The 22,812-nt window shown below is 28.8% G+C and overlaps 2 protein-coding genes across 3 annotated transcripts in view; both read right to left on the reverse strand.

Annotated features, from left to right (window-relative positions):
• The window catches only part of LOC111632797 (poly [ADP-ribose] polymerase 4-like), a 38,233-nt gene extending 15,999 nt beyond the window's left edge, over window positions 1-22,234 (reverse strand). The window contains exons 1-14 of one of the 2 annotated variants that reach the window (XM_023377327.1): window positions 22,082-22,234; window positions 17,938-18,292; window positions 12,538-12,730; window positions 8,441-8,556; window positions 8,149-8,295; window positions 7,910-8,077; window positions 5,765-5,899; window positions 5,495-5,671; window positions 5,262-5,422; window positions 2,053-2,289; window positions 1,064-1,247; window positions 831-987; window positions 337-479; window positions 34-252 (exon numbers count right to left, since the gene is read on the reverse strand). In XM_023377327.1, coding sequence (XP_023233095.1) covers window positions 34-252; window positions 337-479; window positions 831-987; window positions 1,064-1,247; window positions 2,053-2,289; window positions 5,262-5,422; window positions 5,495-5,671; window positions 5,765-5,899; window positions 7,910-8,077; window positions 8,149-8,295; window positions 8,441-8,556; window positions 12,538-12,730; window positions 17,938-18,285 — 2,385 coding nt within the window. In that variant the 5' untranslated portion in view covers window positions 18,286-18,292; window positions 22,082-22,234. Of the gene's footprint in view, window positions 1-33; window positions 253-336; window positions 480-830; window positions 988-1,063; window positions 1,248-2,052; window positions 2,290-5,261; window positions 5,423-5,494; window positions 5,672-5,764; window positions 5,900-7,909; window positions 8,078-8,148; window positions 8,296-8,440; window positions 8,557-12,537; window positions 12,731-17,937; window positions 18,293-18,548; window positions 18,624-22,081 lie in introns of those variants that run through there. The other variant, XM_023377326.1, reaches the window with a different exon arrangement.
• The window catches only part of LOC111632788, a 7,777-nt gene continuing 4,589 nt past the window's right edge, over window positions 19,625-22,812 (reverse strand). The window contains exon 3 of the mRNA XM_023377316.1: window positions 19,625-19,663. Within this exon, the coding sequence (XP_023233084.1) occupies window positions 19,625-19,663 (39 nt within the window). The remainder of the gene's footprint in view (window positions 19,664-22,812) is intronic.

Consider the following 22,812-nt stretch of genomic DNA (forward strand, 5'->3'; position numbering starts at 1 on the left):
GTATAAGCATTAATATTTCCAATTAATGCTTACTGGTTGTTCTTCATCCATAAGATATGCCCCATGCCCTTTCTGAATGGCTTCTTTATATTCTTTATGAGCCGTTTCTTTCTCTTTTATCTCACCAACAATATGTTTATCATTTATGAATGCTTCAAAGCCACAAACAGCCGCTCCTACTTCTAAAGGAAAAATATATTTGGCTTCCACAGAACTATCATTGTTGTTTTGATACACTTGCAGAACAATTACCTGTATAGAAATTAATATATTAATTTTGTAGATTAATAAATTACATAAACTATAAACAAATTCTCTATTTATTATCTGTAATACTTCAGATACTAAATCGATTATTTTTGCTTGGACATCAACTGATTTTAAGGGAACTTCAATATTTTCTACATTATTTATTAATTTCAAGCCAGCTTCTATTTTTTTATTACTTTCCACACTTAAATTCTCTTCAGTTTCAAAATCTGTAAATAATAAAATGCTATTTTATTTAGTGAAAGTTAAAATAAACAATCAGTTGAAAACAAAAATATTTTAGTATTTTTAAAGATGCAATTTTGATATATTTTACAAATTTGTATATAATTTATTTTACAATTTTAATATTAAATCTTATAAATTCTACTTGAATTTACAGATATACAGCATAAATTAATATATTTGCCATATGATACAGATATTATATTTCATTCAGTTTCATGAACTTTCAAAATAAATTACTTTCTTTTGAAATTTTTGTCTGCAATTTATAAATTTGCAGACAAAATATGTCTACTTAATTTTATAAATTTAACATATCTGTAAATACATTTTACCTAAATTAATATGATTTTTATCAGGTTTAAGAGGAGGTTCTTCTTCTAAAAGCTCTGTGATATCTGGAAAAGGTTTCACATCATCCTCTGGCAATGAAAATTCAATCAAATATTTTAATTGTTGTTGACAAGGATCATAGATAACAAATTCATCATCCTGTTGTAACACAAAATAACAATAAGATTTAATAAAATAATTCTTAATAATTAAAAGGCAATAACTATAATTTCACCTGAAAATCAGTTATTTCATAATCTGATGTTTTAATTCCATGAACACTTTCAAATCCTTCTGGAGGCTTACTCAGAGAAATCTGGAACTTATTTGTATGATATACTTTTCCTAATGCAACTTCACAAACCAGGATAAATCTGGTATTCCTCATTTTATTCACAGCAGAATATTTAATGCAAGAACTAAAATTAAAATAAACATTTCAATATTATAATACTAATAATATTATATTAACAGATTGTCATTTGCAAATTAAGTTTCATTTACTATAATTATTACAAACTTTATAAATAATTGCCAAACCCCATATTAATATACAAATACATAACTGACAGATTTTTCAGACTATAATGTGATTACTAATTCATTACACAAAGTAAATAGTTTGGTTTATGGCACACGCTTAAAATTCATCATCTATTAAATTTATTAAAACAAAAATAAATTTAGATTAAAATGAATTATTTAAAAGTTTCTGGAAGAAAAGAGTGACTCAGAATGAACTTGATTTTGCATTTTTAATACATCATGCAAATGCTTTAATTATTAACAGTTATACTACACGTAACTCCATCTGATCTTTTCTTCCAGACATATATTATGCAAAGTCATATAGTCAAACATGTTAATCACCACACTAACCAGAGACATGTCACACACATTGTCCTCTCTTACTCTCAGCTGACTTCAAGCTTTACCCTGGCTTTTTGTGTGCACACATGCACACAAATAATTACCATGCTATATGGTTATAACAATCACTTCTGTCTGATTTAATAAAATAACATGTGAAATAATTTTGACTTGTATTTATTTTGTTTACCTATTCTCTAATTATTGATTTTTGTTTTGAACATAATAAGTTTCATATATAATTTATATCACTTTGAAAATTTTTTTATACACAAATTTTAATATATTTATATTATTAGAGTAATTAAATTAGTAATAATTAAAATTTTCATTAGAAATATAAACAGAACCAACCTTGCAGAATCCGTAAAATAAATTCCACTACCAAGCATTCCAACATCAGTTCTTTCAACTCCAGATTCTGCTACAATAACTCTTGGCAACTTCAAACCACGTGAAAGAATACCAACAATGTTAGAAGATACAGTAGAGTGAAATAATAATTGTTTGTTTGATATTTGGCTTGTAAATTCTGCATATTCTATATCACGATGAATAGCATAAATATTATGAACTTTAATACATGTTTCCCTACAAAAGAAAAAAATGAAAAAATATTAATTTGCACACATACATTCAAAACTTTGTGTGTGTGTGTGCACACACTACACACAGATAAAAGGGAGATAAACCTTTACGAAAAAAAATATATGCTAAAATTGATTTTAATAAAGCATACCCTATTCAATAAGTAGATGTATTGTTTTAAAAAAAGTATAACCTTACTTATGTGGCCATCTTCAGAATATACAATTTCCGGACACATAAGTGAGATGGTTACTTAGGTGGGGTGTTTCCTTAACTCTGTCTTGTGGACACTAAGAGGACCTTTCTAGCAAATTCATCATGGTTTGCCAGTTACATAGTTACATTTTTTATAAAATACAATCAGGATTCAAAAAAGATCTCAGTAAACTGTTCCAAAAACTATAGCAATGAAAGTTCAATTCATTTAAAATGCTTTAAACAATACATTGCTTTTACATGTGCATGTTTTCTTGTTCTGTTGGCCACATAAACAGGAATAAATAACTTTTGAATGCTCCTATCTTAGCCACAAAAATGGAGTTTAATTTATTTTAAAACTTATGCTATTTTCAACAATTACAGTTAGAAATTGAACTGTAGCAGCCTGTTGATATATGCTTGAAATTGTGATGTACTCTGTTATGTAAAACTTATACAAATGTTTGAGTTCCACACATGTTGGTCACATGACAGCACAGATAAGAGATTTCAGGCAAATATGTGCATGCAGTCAGTTTTCGTTGGATGTGAAATTTGAATGTGGAGGAGTGAAGTTACAATAATAAAATTCTGGACATGTCTTCTAGGCAACATTTAGATGATTTTACTCATGAAAGAACAATCGGAAAGCTGGAAGAAGGGCAAAAAATAACAGATGTTGTGCATGAATTTAACATTGCACACAGTATCATTTCTAGACTATGGACAGCATTTCAAACTAGCGGAATGTGCAGCAGGCACAATGAGGAGGTCGTCCTAGCAGTACAACACCCCAAGAAGATCGGTATATTGTTCTTTCAGCAAAAAGGAATTGACGTAGCACAGCTGGTGAACTGGCAAGTCATTTACAGGGAGCCACAGGAACTAAGATATCCCATAAAACTGTTGCAAGACATTTGTGAAAGAAATGGACTATACGCCTGAAGATCTGTTGTATGTGTCCCACTCGAAAGTCCACCGAAGTGCCCATTTGCAATGGTGCCGTCTGCATTGCAATTGGACTAATGACAACTGGGCTATCATGTTCTTCTCAGATGAGAGTAGATCCAGTCTATCATCTGATTCTAGATGGCAACCGATGGGAACCAAGAGTGGAAGGAGAGTGAGAAAGATTGTTCTAGTCTGTCACAAGACAAGGTTCAACTCCATTGATTTACTCAGTACAAGTGGACATGATTATCGACAAAGACTGAGATATTACTGTATCTAACAATTCTTAGATATTATTATAAATCTCACCCATAAAAATTAATTCACAGAATTCTATATTTTCTATTTACTTTGTTAATAACTTTGTTTGCATCAGCAGCACATCTTTTTCATTATTTAAATTGTTTTATTTTGCAAAGCATAAAATTATACAATATCTTCTTAAAAAAGCACGTTTAATAATCAATTTTTATAAAACTTTAATTTATGCTTTTTCAAGAAAATCATTACTGTTTTTATTTGAACTAGAGGATACCTTATATGCAGGACTTTGAAGAACTTTTTGAAAAAGAAAAAACAGGGCAAAAATAAGAATATTAAGGATTCTTAATTATTTTCTAAATGCTTCTAAAAATTAAGGGTTTTTAAGGCATGTACAAACTGTATTTTGGAAATGACAATATTTTTATAAATACAAAGTAGTTCTGAAATGCTAATATTGAAAGTTCTCAATGTGAAAGAATCTATTATTGCAACTATTTTATACTGAATAACTTAATATAAATAATTTCTAATTAGTATAAATACTTCACAACAAATTAACTAGGCCAACTATTAATGATATTTAAATGGTAAATAAATGGAAAAATATCTTACACAAGTGCTCATTCACCACAGGATCTCCATTCAAGTAAAAACACAAATAAGGTGAAAAGGGCTTTGTTTGCACCACAATTTTCACAGTAACAGAAGTAGCAAAGTCAGGAGAGCCTCAACACAATGAAACAAACAATTATTTATTGTGACATTAAAAATTGCTGCATGGCATTGTGACAATGATCTTTTAATTTTAAAAAGTCATGCAACTTCCAGAAGTTAATCAGAGTCTCAAGCCCTAAGCTTTCCATATCTGGTTTCGATTTTCATCTATCAAACTCCATTCTCAAGATTAACAAACGACAGACAGACAGACAACAGTGGAAATGTATATATCTGCAATTTGAAAATTATAGAATAAAAAAAAGAAAGCAAAGATTTTATGTAGGCAAAGGTAACTGTGGATTAGAATTGATAACATCATTAACAAGACTTTGATATTACTTCAATTAAATATAACTTCATCATTCACTGTTTGATCCATCTGTTGACCAAACCCAAAATATTTAATAATAGCATGCTGCAACTTTTGTATGCCTTTTCAAGTGTGTACGATTCCTAAAAAGATGTTAAAAAGGCATGGACTGGACTAATGGTTCCATAATATAAAATTTCTTGGTGTGTTCATTTTCACTGAACTTACTGAAATTTTTCTCATTTAAGGAATAATGAAAATGTTCAGACTGCTACATAAATGCTTGCTTTATGAATTGTTTATCATGTTAATACAGTAAGACCTGCATGCATCAAAAATCCAGCAACATTCAATTAATGCTCATCAATTTTACAATAAACTTAACTTAAATGACTATCATTAAAGTAGAAATACTGTATTAAATTTTACTTCATTACCAGGAAGTTTTTCTTCTAATAATGAATGAGATAAGTATATTTTATAAGTCATGTATGCATGTTTTTAAGAAATAAAATACATATATTAAATACAATACCGAAATTGTGAATTAATCACAAAATTATTCATTTTGTTAAATTCTTCACTATCAGAAGGCAAAAATTGAATATGACATCGAAGTGCTTTATATTTGGCATGGAAACAACCTTTCGGTGACCAACCAATGGCTTCACTGACAGAAACCATATCTCGTAAAACCTAAAATTTTAAACCACTTTAATAAGTACACGTAAAATTATTAAGTTAAAATTCAATTTTTTATATCCTCACTTGACATAGGTCTTTTTTTTGTGCAACTAATTGTTTAGACTTGATAGTTTGACTGTATTCTGGCACATGCGGTAAAATTGAATAAAATTCCTTACTAAGTTTCTCTAGTAATTCTTCTGAATCAAATTCATTTAACATTGAGTGAATTTGGAGTAAAATACTTTCTGCTTCATCAATCTATACATTTGATAAAATTTTATAAAAATTAACAAGTTTTATTATTATAATAAAATTTTTAAAAATTTATAATATTCAAATAAAGTTACAAACCTTCCACAAAGGTATAAATTCGGGATGACTTAGATATTTCTTTAAATGTCCAATTGCTTCTGTCCATATTAATTCTACAATATTTAGAACATTTTTATCTATGTGTGAAGATAATGAACTTAATTCCAACTGCAACTGAAAATATACAAACTTATTCTTACAAAAGTTCACGAATTATATAAATTGTAATCTGGTTTTAAAAAACAATATAAATAAAAATATTTTATTTAAATTCATGTTTTAAAAATAATTCATAAATTTATATTCTATAAAATGAATATTAATAATCTATTTACAAAATATTAATATTTATTGAATAAAATTCAACAATTTTGTATGTTTCTTACTTTTAAGGTGATGCTAGAATGCATTATTTTTCAAATGATAAATGTTTTCCTGCAGATGTGAACTGTTTGTCAAGTAATAAGCCCACAAGTATATATATGCATCTATTTCCTGAGACTCAGATGTTTGAAAATAGTGTAAAAAAAAATGTAGTTTGGTGGCCAAGATGAATGTTTTTCTTCTTTAATGTGAGTGAAAAGACTGATTCCAATGAAAATAGCAAACATTCAGGTATATTTGGCAAATCTCAAATATATACCACAAATTATCCATCCGTAGCACTTTGTATTCGTCAAATGACAAATATTTGTCACTCAAGATTTAACAAAAACTGAACATGACACCATTATTAAAAATTTGCAGCGTAACCACATGAATGCAATTGAATATTTGGCTTATTCTGACTACTAATTTAGGAATTTGCCAAAATGCATTACTGTTTTTGTTCAGTTTTCCAAGTAGCCTAATTTCTTTATTATAAACTAGACACACAAAAATTTGTGAAAATTTATTCTACCTGATGCTTTTTAATATTTAAAAACAAACAGTTATTTTATCATTTACAATTAACTGCATTTCATATTCATTACAAATAACACTCAAATATTTTAGTATACATTATTTAAAAAAATGCAAATAAACAACTCATATAACTGGATTCAGTTCAAATAAACACTAACTCATCCAGCAAGGATAAGGATACTTTAATAAGTAAAATAAACATTTTCAACTGTTTTAAAATTATGATCAGATTTAAATGAGTAGATTCAAATGAGATTGCAAATGGAATACAAAATTTTAAAAAAGGAACAACAATTTTTATTGGATGCGACAAAATATTTAAGAGATGATATATGCATATAAGTTCAAACAAATCATAGTCTCTACTTTAACAAAGATGGAAGAGTATCCAAATTTGGACACTAACATCCCTGTAATAGCACTGAGCATCCTGTTTTGCTTATTAAAGTATACTTTCCTTGCTGGATTTTGGTCTTAGTTGTTTATTTAAAAAAAAAATTTAACAAATTTGGTTGTGAAACTAATTATTCTAATTTTATATATTATATGTCAAAATTACATGCAATATATTTATATCAAATTTATATAGTAACGATCAATTATTTATTATGACATTGTCACAATGCCAGACTGCAATTTTTAATTTATTTCATTTAAAATATATGCTCTCCACCTCAAATTAGTGGAGGCTTGCTCATAAACATCATACTTTTCCTTTAACAACAGTCATGTTGATCATCTATCTAACACCTTTCAGTAGAAAATTTTTGAATTGAAATAATGTGACTTCCAGTTTGCATCAACAGTTCATATATAGTTAATCAGGGTGTCCTGCCCCAAAGTTTCCATATTTGGTCTTGTCTTTCCTCTATCTAACTCTATTCTCGAGATTAAGGAAAGACAGATGCACAGACAAATGACAGTGGAAATTTATAGGTTTACAATTTTTTCAAATTCAGCCCAGTTATATAAATATAAATATAATTACTAATTATCATATCTAATACAATGTTTATCTTTCTTATAAATTGTTATAAGTTAAATTATTTATTTATTCACTAACAAATGAAACAACAATGAGCTTAGTAACAAAACTGACAAAACTAAAAAAGCAATTAAAGAAGTATTTCCATATGGACTTGTGTAATAAATTCTTATTTATAGTTTATGTGTTACCATTTATTATTTTACCTTATTATTATTAACTATAATTTGATTTTTATTTATGATTTTTTAAATAAAATGGAAAAATTAAACATTTATAGTTGAAATGCATACTTTTTGAAATGCAAGAGATCCAACTTCGGGATGTAGAATTTCCATAACTTCAATCATGTAATGAGGTGGTCCACATTTTGCAAAATAAAGCTGACTAAATACTGACAAAGCTCTTTCAGCTGTTTCAAGGAAATAACAAACTTTCTTACTTTCAACAATACTTTCATCCTGAAAAACATCATCATTATTTTAATTTCAAATAATAATGGCATTTTATATTCAAATAAATTCATCATTACTTGTTGACTTATGTGTCCTTCTTCTACAAACACACAAAACTGTTTATCTGTTTCAACAACATTTCTTTCACTAGAAGCAACATGAAGTTCAACAATACAAAAATTATAACGTAATGTACCGCTTGAAGATGCTTTTTGTGCTTTTCCCTTAAAAAGAATTGAATTTAAAGTAATTAAAATGTAAATAAAAATAATAATACATTTATCATATAAATCAAAAGTAGAATTTTATTAAATATATTAAAAATCAACAATTAAACAGTATTGCTCTGTAAAGATTTCTGATATTCACCTTCAAAACCACAGGTTTAACAAGTTCATATCCAAGTAACTCTTCATATGGATATGTTGGAAGTGAATTCAAAAATACTTGAACAGTTGTAGGCTGTTTTTGCACATCCGAAGACACTGAAAACCAACAGATAAGAATAAAAATATTTCCTGTACAATATCAAATTTTAAATATTTGGCATAATCAATAATAAATGTGTGTAGTCAATTAAAATGTTATATATAATCATACTACCTACAATTAAAAAAAATGTGTATTACCTCAAACCAGCTAATAAAAATATGATTATGTGAGGGACGAACAGACCCACAATAAAGTATTATTTTAAATTTTAATTATTGGAAACTTTAATCGGTTAAATTCGAACGTTTTATCGAGTTAGGCTAAAAGCCATAAAAATTATTTCCCACGGAGTTTGTTCCTTGTTGAGTCGTATCAAGTTAGTCAGGGATGTGTCACCAGGAACTTTTGAGGGAGAAGACATATTGGACGTGCGACCGTTAAAGGCCATCACCTGACCTCATGGAAAAAACCCAAGAGGAAAAAAAAAGAGAAAAGAAAACGATCCCGAGGTCAGTCGTCATCCGAAGTCCCTCTACAAAAGTCATCCTCCAGGATTAAAACCGTGACCCAGGATTAAAACCCGTGACCCAGGATAAAACCCGTGACCCAGGATAAAACCCGTGATCCAGGATAAAACCCGTGCACCAAAATCCCGAAATAACACCTTGACAGAAGTAACACCGTGTCTCCTTAAGAATCTCACCCCACTTCCGTGCTTCCACACCTCCGAGATCCAATTAACGGACAAGAACTAGTGGAAAGACCATTTCAGAGGAGTCAAGAGTGTCATCATACTATAGATCTGCGACCTAGGAAAAAGAAAGGTATTTATCAACCCGCGATTCGGTTGTAAACTCTCTCTCTCGAACGGAATAGTATAATTAAGTCCGCTAATATGCCCGATATCTCTGTATTTTCTTTGTTTATTATTAAAATGGAATTTTTGTCAGAACATATGGAGTCCGAGTGAGTCACTTCCTCGTCTCTCTCCTCACCTCTACTCCGAATCCAAGCGCTCACACGCTACCGCTCGCGAATCTTTAGACATAACGTCGCGATTTCCGAGTCCCCCAGAGACTCGGTGGTGTCAGATTCAGGTCTCCTGACAGGGCGCCAAAGAGGTGCCGACCCTACGGTCACAATTATATCAAGAATTTTTTTTACTACTTTAATACAATCCTGTTAAACAACAAATGCAATAAAATAAATAATAAAATTCAATGTATTCTGATAATAAATATCTGGTAATACACCATATATACTGTATTTTATAATGTGCCAAATTAATATTTAAAATCCATAACTATATAGGTATGTGCTGCTTAACAAATGTAATTGTCAAATATCAATATAGAATATAAGAATATGAAAAAACAGCACTATACACTAACAATTTATACATTATTAGTATACAGTGCTACAATTATTACATGTAAAAACAAGAGGCACACAAAACTGATAGAAGGTATATGTTAAGTACAGAATTTTTTAATATGATCTATTTATATCATGATGTTATTCTTTGGATTATAGAAACATGTAATGAAAATATTTCTGCAATTACATTTATTATATATAATACATCAGATATAAGTATGCTGATAAATGCATATCGTCATCAGAAATAAATTCTTAAATTCCTTTGCAATATAACTTAGATGCTAAGCAAACCTGAAGGTTCACTCAATCATAGTTTACCTAACAAAAAATTATTCAATGTTATTTTTATCAGATTTCAGAGGAATTTAAAGAACAAACTGAAATAATACATAACAATGATGTTTTAATTCATTTTTAAACTTATTTAGCTGTATTGAATTTCATCCAAATAATAATTAATTTAATGCATTTATAACAAAATTTCCTGTAAGAAATTCAAACAACAATTATCAATTTACTTTGTATTGTTTAATTCCATGATTACTGATAACTCACAGATTTGAGTAAGATAAAAATATCTGAAAATAAATAACTTATTTTTATTGTTTATTTTTATCAATCTTATTTTAAGAGTTACACAAAACATAAAACTGAATTACAAGTTCAATATATAGAATAAATATTTAAATATTTTAAATTCTAATCTACTTTTCATATATAGTTGAATCTGTATCTCAAATATGTTTACTTAAAAAGCTCTTTATCTTGAAATTTATTTTCCCCCTGTATTTTCAGTCTAAATTCAATATATTTTCCATGTTTATTGCAAATAATTTTCTCACAAAACCTCTATATCTCAAATTACAGATGAATTATCAATTACAACCTCAAAGCTAAGCAACTACATTATGGTATCATAAATTGTAGTTGAGAAACATCTCTTGCAATATAGCAAATAGTTATAATTAACACTGCTTTTCTTTGATTGGCTATGACTTTGGTTTAGTTTATTTGTTTATGGCCACGTGATACATGAGCAATATCCCCAGGAAAGACTTTAATAGGAAACTGGTCCCTATTTAGATGTTACAAATGTGAAGAAAACCTGGATAACTCCATGTGGCCAGCCTGTTGGTGAGGTGCAAACTCAGGACCAGTGTTCAGTGATTTTATCCACTCAGCCACTGGTGGGCTAAGGCTATGAGTTTGGCTTGCATCTTATTGGTTGAAGAAAATCAGGCATTAGAAACTATTGACAAACTATTTTTGTTAAGGTATGTCAAAAATGTTTTATCTATACCTAATTCAAGTATGTACTGTATTTGCTACTGTGTTAATAAAATACCATATTTCCAACCAAACCTATTACTGTGCAGGAACCTTTATATCTCAAAATCTGACTAACTCAAATTTTTTCTCATTCCCGTGAAATTCAAGACAGAGAGATTCATCTGTATCTTTTTATAAATCATTATTATTTTTCTTAAAAAAATCTAACGATATAGCTTTATATATTTAATAAAAACATTTTTAAATTGATCAGATTAAAATATTACAGCCATTAGAAAAATGGAAAAGAAGTCATGATTAGAAAGATATGAAAATAAAAAGTTGTACAGAAGAAACAGAAATGCTATGAAAATTTCAACACACACAATAAAAAATAATAATATGAAAAGGATAAGGCAATGGTTTTTAACTAGTTTGCTGCGGCATACTAGAATGCTGCAGTGACACTTTAGGGGATGCCACAAAATAGTACTGAGAAACATAAGGATTCTTACATGTATTACTGAAAGTTCAAAGCATGTACTAACTCTATATTGACAAAGAAGTATGAGTACAGCAAGAAAAAAAATTATCAAGTTTAGGTGGCACTATTAAAAAAATGTTGGAAAACATTGGAGAAGAAATTTAGAATGGAGGAATGGAGAAGAAATTTAGAAGAAAAGCAATAAAAACATATAAAGAAATTTTTAAATTTATACTAGTACAATATTTTATTTACTGTATTCGTTACTACTACTATTATATCAAGTACACACTCACAAATCTCAATTTTGTATATTATATTATGAACAAATATTGTTCATTTTTCAGTTAAATGTTCCAGCCAAATATATAATTAAATCCTAGAATTTTTTTTTTAAATATGGCAAACGTGTAAAATTAACACAATGTAGATACTTTTTAAACATAAACATGTGTACCAAATACAGTACAGAAATTTATAAATGTAAATGTATTTGATCTGTTATTTTGAATTCCATTTCTTTGTATATCATGCTGCTAATCTGAACAACCTCATACTGTAATTATTACAGTTCAAATCATTAACAGTACACTGTAATCAGTTTAATGTGTATGACATTGACTAATTTTTATAAAATAAATCAGAAATTAAAATTTTTAAATAATTTAAAGAAAATATATCAGAACAGAAACAAGTTTTAATTTTTATTTTATATTCTCTCAGATCTTGTTTCACTAAATGTCAAAAATTACCTCGAGTTTATTTAAACTAACATCAAATTATTCTAAGAATTATATACTATATTATTATTTTTTGTAAAATATAATGTAAAATATTCTTCCAAAATATATTCTTAACACTTAACAGGTTTACTAAAATTTTAATTATGAATTTAATTTACCGAAAATTTTTCCTTTACGAAAGCCATTCATTTGTGTTTCATTTGAAATCAGGAAGGATTTGGAATCAAGTAGCTTCTTGTTTTTTAAACATGCATTAATATAATCTTCTTTTACCATAGGAATTCCATATTTCTTTGCTGTCTTTTGTTTCATTGACGAAGTATTTGATTCTAAACAAATTACAAATTTAGTCTGAAAAAAAAAAATATAATAGCAAGTGAGTAAATTATATATTCCTTATATAGTGTTAATATACTGCTGAAATTTTTAGACAAGTAATTATTCATTGTGACATCTTCATAATGCTGAGCTGCAATATTTAATCATCTTTTAATTTAAAAAGAAATCAAGTGACTTCCCTGAACCGGAAGTCACTTGAAGTTAAATGAGGTTTCTGGTCCTTAAGCTTTTCATATCTGTTTTGCCCCTGTACATCATACTTCTCCTGATAACAATCAAGTCATACCCGTCATCTATATAACTCTGTTCTCAAGATTAATGAAGGACAGACAGACAGATAAATGCCAGTGGGAATTTATAGGTCTGCAATTTGAAAATTGTAGCTTAAAAATATCAATCAATTAATACACATTAAGTATTGAAAAATAAAGATTTCAAAAACACAAAAATCATTTATTTAGAATTGAAGATTTCAAATTGAGTGTTTCATTATTAATATTGTCAGGATTCTGACATTAAAGAATCAAATGAGTAATTATGATTTATGAATATGTAGGTAGCATTATAAAATACACATGTAAGAGGATGAAAATAGCTATTGGCTCTAATTGTTGCAACATACTAGAATGCTGCAGTGACACTTTAGGGGTGCCATAAAATAGTTACTGTTTGCTAATATAAAATTCTAATTTATTGCAATTAAATTTTCAAATCCAAAAGAACATTAAACAGTTTTAATTATACATACAACACATACAAATCTATAATTGAATCTTTACATACCAACTGATTGTAATTAAAAATATCTCTGTTCAATGCTGACTAGAGAAATATTTAGCAGTTTAAATTCAATCAAATTTGGTATGGTGACATTTCAAACGACCTGTCTTGAAATGTCACTATACCAATAAAATAAAATTAGTACCAAAATTCACCACTATGGTATTTTTGACACTGAAACAACAAGCATTTTATTTCTACAAGGCATTCATGCTATACAAAGAAACCCTAGCAATGCAGGAAATACTACTCAATGTGGTCTCCTTTGAAAGTGTATAACCTGAAGGCATTTGACAGCTGACAGTAATTAATCCTCTATGATGCTTCTCACAGGCAAAGTAATACTATCTCTCAAGTTGACAAATTTGCAACAGGTCCTTGATAAATCACACTTTTTTAGTATCAAAACAAACAAAATTATTGCTTGTAGCACCAAAAGTTCCATAGTGGTAAGTTTTGGTACAAATTGTTTTTTTATGGAAATGTCTTCTGCAAGTCTTAAAATGTTACCTTATCATTTAGACTGCTGGATGTCTTGCTAAAAAGCATTGAAACTTTAATTAAAATCACCTGATACATAAAAAATTAGAAATTGAAACGGAATCATAGCTCAGTAATCTTGTACAGTTCTCAATCAATTACACTAAATACAATATTGTCAAATAAATGGCAATGAAAATTAGTACAATCAAAACAAGATGAACGAACATGGATAAATGAAATGTACTCTGTATGTTAACCGTTCTGCTTTTTTTACCAAATATAAAAATGATAAAATGTTAAGGAGTCTTTGAATATTTTAATCAAGATTAAACATCTTTCAAAACATTCTTCCTCTTCATCAGGTCACTAATTCAAATAATGAACAGTTTCCATTTTAAAAATATTCTCATAGCACTATTTGAAATATATTACATTACTGAGACTTATGTTTTGAGTTTAAAATATAATCTCTTATGAAATAACCTATTAAAATAAATGTGCAATATATAATATAAAAAAAAAATAAAAAAAACACCTATTATATAAAATTAACACCTTGTAAATCATTAGATTTTAAAGTAATAAGAAAGTAAAATACAGGTAGCCTTCATACAACACGGTTTTGCTTTAACATGGTTAGAAAATTCGGAATATCCCACATACAATGCAACAACCGGTTTTGCTTTAACACAGTTTTGGAACTCCTCAGTACAAAATTTCACAATTTTTAAGTGTAAATTTCATTATTTGATTTTTTTTATTCACACAAGCATGCATGTTGTCTCAAATTTGTCCATGAATTTTAGAATATTGAAATTTTCAATTCGTTTTGTGCCTTTTATCAGGTTCACTATAATAAAGACTGATAGTACAATTTTTTATTCCTTGTCCTAACTTTCCTATCAATCAATGTCATTGTTGTTGCTTTCAGACTTTAGCCCTCAAGCCACTGTGTTTTCTTTTTATAGATTAATCTTCGTATTTAGTAGTTTATTTAAACATTTAACTGTAGATAAGCAATCATTCATAAAATGACAAATGAAATACAATGATAACTCAGTACTTGGACAATTCAGCATTCAAACACAAATTTTGGAAAAAAGTTGCTTGGTAAGCGACTGAACAAAGACAACCCGGTAGAACAAATTTTCTATTAATAACATATTTTTATTTCATCACCCATAAAAATTTTTTATGATGATAATAAAATGTATGAAAATTTTGCAGATACTTCTGATCAAGATCAACAAAAAAGCTGAGATGACAACGATAATTTGTAAAAAGAAAGTACTCGTTTAACTAAAATTAATATTAACATGTCATACAGTATTTTTAATTGTGATTATTAGTAAATTATTGACTGGAAATAAATTATTAATTGCGTTAATAAACACATTTCTCTTAATTATGAAAAAGAATAGTATACTTTTGCTAACTTCTGGAATGTAACCCTATGTTTTGCATTAGTTCTTTGTTTCGTGTAGCACAGATTCACATAACATGACACTTTTTCGGAACATATCTACTGTGTTATATGAGGGATACCTGTAATTTCTTTTCTACGGAAACATGTTTATGCTAATTTTTCTATGTACTATGACTAATTACTGACATTTATCATTTCACAAACACAATATTCAGCACATAATAACAATTTAACAGATGTTAGAAGATATTGAAAAACTTTTATTTTATGATGAACTAGCCAATGTACCATCAATGTTCAGGTTAAGAGACTTGAACAAGTAAGAGTTGTGAAGAAAATAAAGCAATGAAAATAGTAATCACATTTTTATGTAACTTGTACAGACTAGTTTCATCAATTTTACAGAAATATTCATAAAGATTAAAAAGTTCCTCTCAAATGATGATGAAAGTAATTCTTAATACAGCGATCTGTAACAAAACAATTTAAAGTGATACACTTCAAGAGGCAATAATTGTATTTCAAAGAAATATTGAAAGCAGATTGAAAACAATATTAATAAAATTCTTTAAATACTTTCAAAACATTCGTGCATCATTAGGTTTCAAGTGATAAATTTAATTTACTGATATTTGGTCAAAAGGACACCAATAAAATGATAACAACACTGCTTAGTTAGTTACACATCATTATTCTGATCATGTGTTGTTAACAATAAAACAAAAATAATGAAAATTTGATATCAAGAAATAAAATAATTACTGTAAACAGCAGAAGTTATATAAATAATAAAAAACACAATAAAAATATTTTATAAAAATAATAAGAATTACTATTAATTAAGTTGTTAAAATCTGTTAAATTTAAACAGAGACAATTCATTACTTTTAGCATCATGAAATCATCTGATTTTATATCATTATTTGATATCATCATATTTTTACAGAAAATTCTCTTTTATGCTTGTAATAAATTTATTTTTTTTAATTACTTGTACTTATAATGTATTAATTAGAACATTTATCATCATTCTAAACACTCAATTAATAACAATCTAATTATTAAGTTATAAACTTACCTTTTTAGTAACCATATACGATACAATTCCCCCGTTATCAATGATTTTTCTCCTCAATTCTTGTTTCTCTTTCATTTTCATCGAGGGAGGCATATCTAAAACTATTTCATAGTTACTAAATAATTTTCTTTCTATGTGTTTGCATAAAATTTCTTCTTGATTTGGNGAAACTTTAATCGGTTAAATTCGAGCGTTTTATCGAGTTAGGCTAAAAGCCATAAAAATTATTTCCCACGGAGTTTGTTCCTTGTTGAGTCGGATCAAGTTAGTCAGGGATGTGTCACCAGGAACTTTTGATGGAGAAGACATATTGGACGTGCGACCGTTAAAGGCCATCACCTGACCTCATGGAAAAAACCCAAGAGGAATGAAAAAAAGAAAAGAAAAAAAGACCCCGAGGTCAGTCGTCATCCAAAGTCCACCCAACAAAGTCATCCTCCAGGATAAAAATCATGACACCGGATTAAAACCATAACCCAGGATTAAACCCGAGACAAACATTCGTGCTAGATTAAGCCTCTACACTCCTCCGTGCCTCCACACGAGTGAGCAGACAAGATTCTGATTCAAGATTCAACGGTAAAAAACTGTCCTTCGACAAGATATTTATCAACCCGTGATTCGTTTGTAAACTTTCTCTCTCTCAACGGCCTAGTATAGAACGATGATATGCCCGATAGTATTTAGTATCTCTGTATAGTATTTAGTTCGACTTAATTAAAATTGTTATTTATTTGTTACTATGGAGTCCGAGTAAGTTACTTCCTCATCTCTCTCCTCACGTCTACTCCGAATCCAAGCGCTTACACGCTACCGCTCGCGAATCTTTAGACGTAACGTCGCGATTTCCGAGTCCCCCAGAGACTCGGTGGTGTCAGATTCAGGTCTCCTGACCTGATAATTCCCTGTTCCTAATTGTCGTGTGAGAGGAAATCGTAACTCAGGTCTGAATATCGTTCCTCCTGCCTGATTACAGTAATAATTTATACAATCTTTAGGATCGAGCTTCATTTTGTACTTCTCCAAGATGAACTAACATTAGCAAATAAAATTAAGCACTATTTATAATTGTTTAAAAGATAAAACTAATAATGTTTTGCCTCCGAAAAAGACAATTTCTTTTCCACCAGCGGTTCTTAACTCGATTTCGATAGTATCGATATAATTTTTCTTCAAAGGAAAATATAAAGGTGAGGGATAAACTCTAACTATTTGATCGGTCTTTTCTCCTATANATTTAAACAGAGACAATTCATTACTTTTAGCATCATGAAATCATCTGATTTTATATCATTATTTGATATCATCATATTTTTACAGAAAATTCTCTTTTATGCTTGTAATAAATTTATTTTTTTTAATTACTTGTACTTATAATGTATTAATTAGAACATTTATCATCATTCTAAACACTCAATTAATAACAATCTAATTATTAAGTTATAAACTTACCTTTTTAGTAACCATATACGATACAATTCCCCCGTTATCAATGATTTTTCTCCTCAATTCTTGTTTCTCTTTCATTTTCATCGAGGGAGGCATATCTAAAACTATTTCATAGTTACTAAATAATTTTCTTTCTATGTGTTTGCATAAAATTTCTTCTTGATTTGGAGAATCTTCCACAATATTTTCCAAAACTTCTGCAATTTCTTTATTAAATGAACTTCTGTCTACAATGGTTTTAGTTAATTTATCATCCAAAACTTCAGTTTTGTAATTTGAATCTCTTTGTAGTATTCCAGAAAGACCCAAGAAAGGAGTAAAATTTCCAATAAATGTTTCTAGTAGTGCCATTTTTAATCTGTAAAAACACAAAGATTTATAAATTATTATAATTAAAAGAAGCAGAATATTGATTACAGGCAAATTTTGATTACAAAAATTTGATTACAAATTTTTATTATTAAATTACAGTTAATGAATTAAATAAACCAATTATTTTATTCTAATAAATTTGATATTTATTATATGTAAAATATTTACAAATGAGTAATTATACATTGTGACAAATGTCACAATAAATAATCACAATGCACTTAAGTTTAGTAGTGTCTTACCCATGTGTACAGTACATTATACTTTTCCTGTTAACAAAGAAGTCATGCCAGTTATCTATCTAACTCCGTTCGGGAGAAATTTTTTAATTGAAATAACATTACTTCTGGCCCAAAGAAGAAGTTCGTATATAGTCAATCGGAGCCTCCTGCCCCTAGGCTTTTTGTATCTGGTCTTGACTTTTATCTAATGTTGTTCTTGAGATTAAAGAAAGACAGATAGACAGACTGAACAATTTATTTATTGGTCAGCATTTTTCACATTGCAGACCAATAAACTGACCAAGCCTTACTTATCTTAATGATAAGAAGTTATCATGCTTTATCAATGAAGTTAAATATATGAATGTTCTTTAAACTGTATCAAATATTTTTCAGAAATAAAATAAAACCCAAACAAATATAATTATCATGTTATAGCAGCTCAACTTCCTACCCGTAGACAAATTACTTCATAATTAATTATTAACTTAGCCTAATCGTAACCCGATAATTCAGCAGATGGTCTGGCTTTAATCAAAAATCGGATTTGTTGAATTATTGTTTACATATAAAACTGTTACTAACACTTCATATAAACGAGTTCATTTCAAAATGGATTCTTTTTAATTTTTCTTCAGTACCTTTCAGTACACCAATTATTTATTGTTAAATTTAATATTTAAGATAGCCAATATCTGACCAATCAAAAATAACAACTAGGCATCAGCCTACTGCTCTGGGGGACATGGGGTCAAATCCAGGTGATAAAGAACCCCAAAAATTATGGATGATCTGTCCCAGAAGGGTCAAATTTCATTCCTCAATATCCAGCATCCATTTAAATCTAGAAAAATGGTTCTGCTTGTGTTCACAGAACAGAAAGAGCAGGAAAAAAAACCAAATTTTTTAATATTAGACTTTTGTAATAAAAAATATATTTAAAATAGTTACATAACTATTATTATACACATCTTATCATCTTATATATTTCTATATACTGATAAAGTGATACATTTGTTTGTATTTAATTTGATATTAATGTTGCCTACTTTATAATGATAAATAACATGTCATCTTTAAACAACTATTACACATCTTTATGTGTTTTGCAATTCATCCGAACTCTGACAAATTATCTAGAATTACAGATTTGCAATAACTTTATAATAATCGCAATTCTTATAATTTATAATTAAATTATAAAATCATAAATATAAATTCATATAATTTTTAAACAATTTTTATTTTGGCATTTTCCATCATTAAGAAGAGACTTTTCCCATGCCCATCATGTAGAGCTGGAATTAGACTTGTTGAGACCCTAAGCTATATAACCTATAGTTAGGCACTTCTCCTCCACTAAATAATGATACACGAAATAACGTGTATCATATATCTAAACCAGTGCTTCTTAACCAGTGTTCCGTGAACTTTTTGCAAGTGTTCCGCAAAATTATGAAAGCAGCATACTAGCTGAAACTATGATTAAACAAACTTTACAGTAAATTCACAGCTTACAATCCAGACAAGGTGCAACATGCATTTTGCAGTGAACTATCTTCGTTACCTTTGCAAAGTCAAGGAACTCATACTATATTCAAGCAATGTTCTTTGCATAGAGAATCCCTACTGGCAATGCTAAAATCTACACTAGATCAAGTTGTAAATATGTTAAATTACATCAACCAAAGATTATTAAAAAACAAGATTTTTTTAAAAATTTGAATATCTATGGAACTCAGTACATATCTTTGCTTTTGCACATAGAAGTAATATGGTTCTTCAGGAGTAAAATATGCTCATTTTAGAACTTAAGAATTAATTACTGGCTTTTTCCAAAATGAAGATACAAATTTGTCTTAAAAATATTTGGTTTCTAAAATGGCATATTTATCTGATATTTTTAATTACTCAAATTTCATTAATACAAATGTGCAAGGAAAAAATGAAAATTTTTTGACACCCAGTGACAAATGTCAGCATTTCAGAAAAAGTATTTCTTTGGAAAAATTATAATACTATTTCTTCGCTTAATAAAAATGTAAAGGAAATTAATTTGTTATAACAGAATATCAGTCTATGAGGCGTTAAATATACTTGAAATTATTTTAATTTACAAGCGCTTTCGACGTAAATAAGCACGTCGTCTTCAGGTAAAATTAAATTCAAATAAAGAATTCGAACCATACATTTAAATTTAAAACATTAACGATACTAGCCGTTTTTGAACATACAAAAAAGATTTTAAATTTAAATTTTTAGAATTAAACATTTAAAATTGGTGCGCATGTGTTTTAAAACAAATAAACATCGATTGGAGTGGCTATTAATTATTTTGTGAACGCGAAAAACAATTTTTCGCATTCAATGCAAAAAACATTTTGTTGCAGTTTTTAATATTCGTATATTTGTTTGAGCTCAGATCGCGCTGTCACCAATATAGAAACTAAAAAACAAGAAAGATTTACTAATATAAATGAAGAAATGAAAGTAGCCGTATCACACATTAGACTTGATATTGATATAATCTGCAAAATCCAAAAGCTCACGTATTATGTTATAATTAATTTAAAGACGTCCCATTTTCATAAAATGTTATTCTCATAACAGTTTTTACAAATGTAACTTTTTAAATTAATGTCTTCACTTCTATCTATTCTGTAATCTATAACTTTTAATAAATTAATATGTTCGTGCATATTTTTGTTGTCATTTTACGATTTTCGTGTAATTTTGCCATTCTAAAAATTTTTCTTATGTTCGAAAGTGTTCCGTGACTCATAAGCTGCAGTTTAGGGCCTCACATTGCAAATCCAGCCCAGCCAATGTAGGCTTGACCGGGCCCACAACAGTATCTATTGGTCGGCAATACCGGTAAACCCCATCGTGGGTAAACAGATAAGTTTGGCCAAGTAACATCGGGATTAACCGCTCTTATTCCAGACTAACAAGTAAGAGTATCCAGGACGGACCAACCAAAAACATTTGTGGGATTGACAAGTCAATGCCTCAATCACCTCAGCCATCCGATATACGTGGAAAACAGAGACGGACAAATGGTTAAGGTGGCAGTTACTACTCTGGCAACCCGGAATCAAATCCGGGCGGGTCAAGTGTCAAAAATCCCCAAGAGGAGGGTTTTTTTACCCTTGACCTGTCCAGTCAAAAAGGTTTTTCAGGGGGCCTGGCCAAACCTGTAATGGGCTTCCTAAAAAGGCCTTCTTAATGCCCATAAGGTATAAAGGGTGTTTATCATCATCCACTTCAGAACTTTTTAAAGGGGTGTGAGCTCTTTCTTAATAAATTACAATCTATAAATATAAAATTTGTTAAGCAATTCATTAATTTAATAATTAAATAAAGTATTTATCAAGCTTTATTACTTTACATTAAACAAATTATTCTGATCAAATGAACTTTGTTCATTTTAAATCCTTCTTATCAATCTTGATTATCTAATTCTAATTTATTTACAAAGCAATTAATGATGTTTAAACGTAAATTTTTGTAGTTATAATAATTAAATTAATAATTTTATAGAAAGAAACTCTTACCTTTCTTTTGTCGTGTCACTTCTATCAAATTCTGCAAGAGCAGACGATTACGCCACTAATTGAAACCAATCAAAACATCGCTTTGCGCCTCCTTGCGTTAAAAAATACTACAATTTAAAAATAATTTTCTTTTTGTAATTTAAAAATTACAAAGAATTATCTAGCAATTCTATTTATTTTAAGCAAGTTTAAATCGTTCTTTAAATAATTTATTAAACCGAGCATATAACTGTCGAAAATGTCATGTCTTAATTTTTGAGTAAATTGATTGGTTTATTTGTATACGGCAACGTGACACGTGAGCGATCTGTCAAAGGGCACGTTCGTAAAGTCGAACGAGTTAAACGAGAATGACGTCATCGTTATTCTTATTTCGTTAAGACTTTTCGAACGATTCGTTTAGAACTAAATGGCTGTTTCTAAAATCGAAGATACAAATGTTGCTAGTACAGCGTTATCCGAAATATTTTTCTTAGATTGCTTCGGGTGGACAGTTACTTCAATTATTTCATCTTTTAAATCACAATTTAAACACTCGAGTAGATTTAGAAACATCGATATCGTCGGGAACCATTTTCTTAACGAAGTAAACTAACTCTTTCCTTCGTGAACTTCGTTAGAGTTTCGTTCGAAACGTCATCACCGCAGAGCATGCGCACTGAGCGAGACTACTACTATTCGAACGATTCGTTACTAACGCGTTTAACTCGTTTGACTTTACGAACGTACCC

This window comes from Centruroides sculpturatus, unplaced genomic scaffold (genome assembly GCF_000671375.1).
Source record: "Centruroides sculpturatus isolate CEXI.00-Female unplaced genomic scaffold, Cexi_2.0 scaffold840, whole genome shotgun sequence".
Taxonomy (NCBI): Eukaryota; Metazoa; Arthropoda; class Arachnida; order Scorpiones; family Buthidae; genus Centruroides; species Centruroides sculpturatus.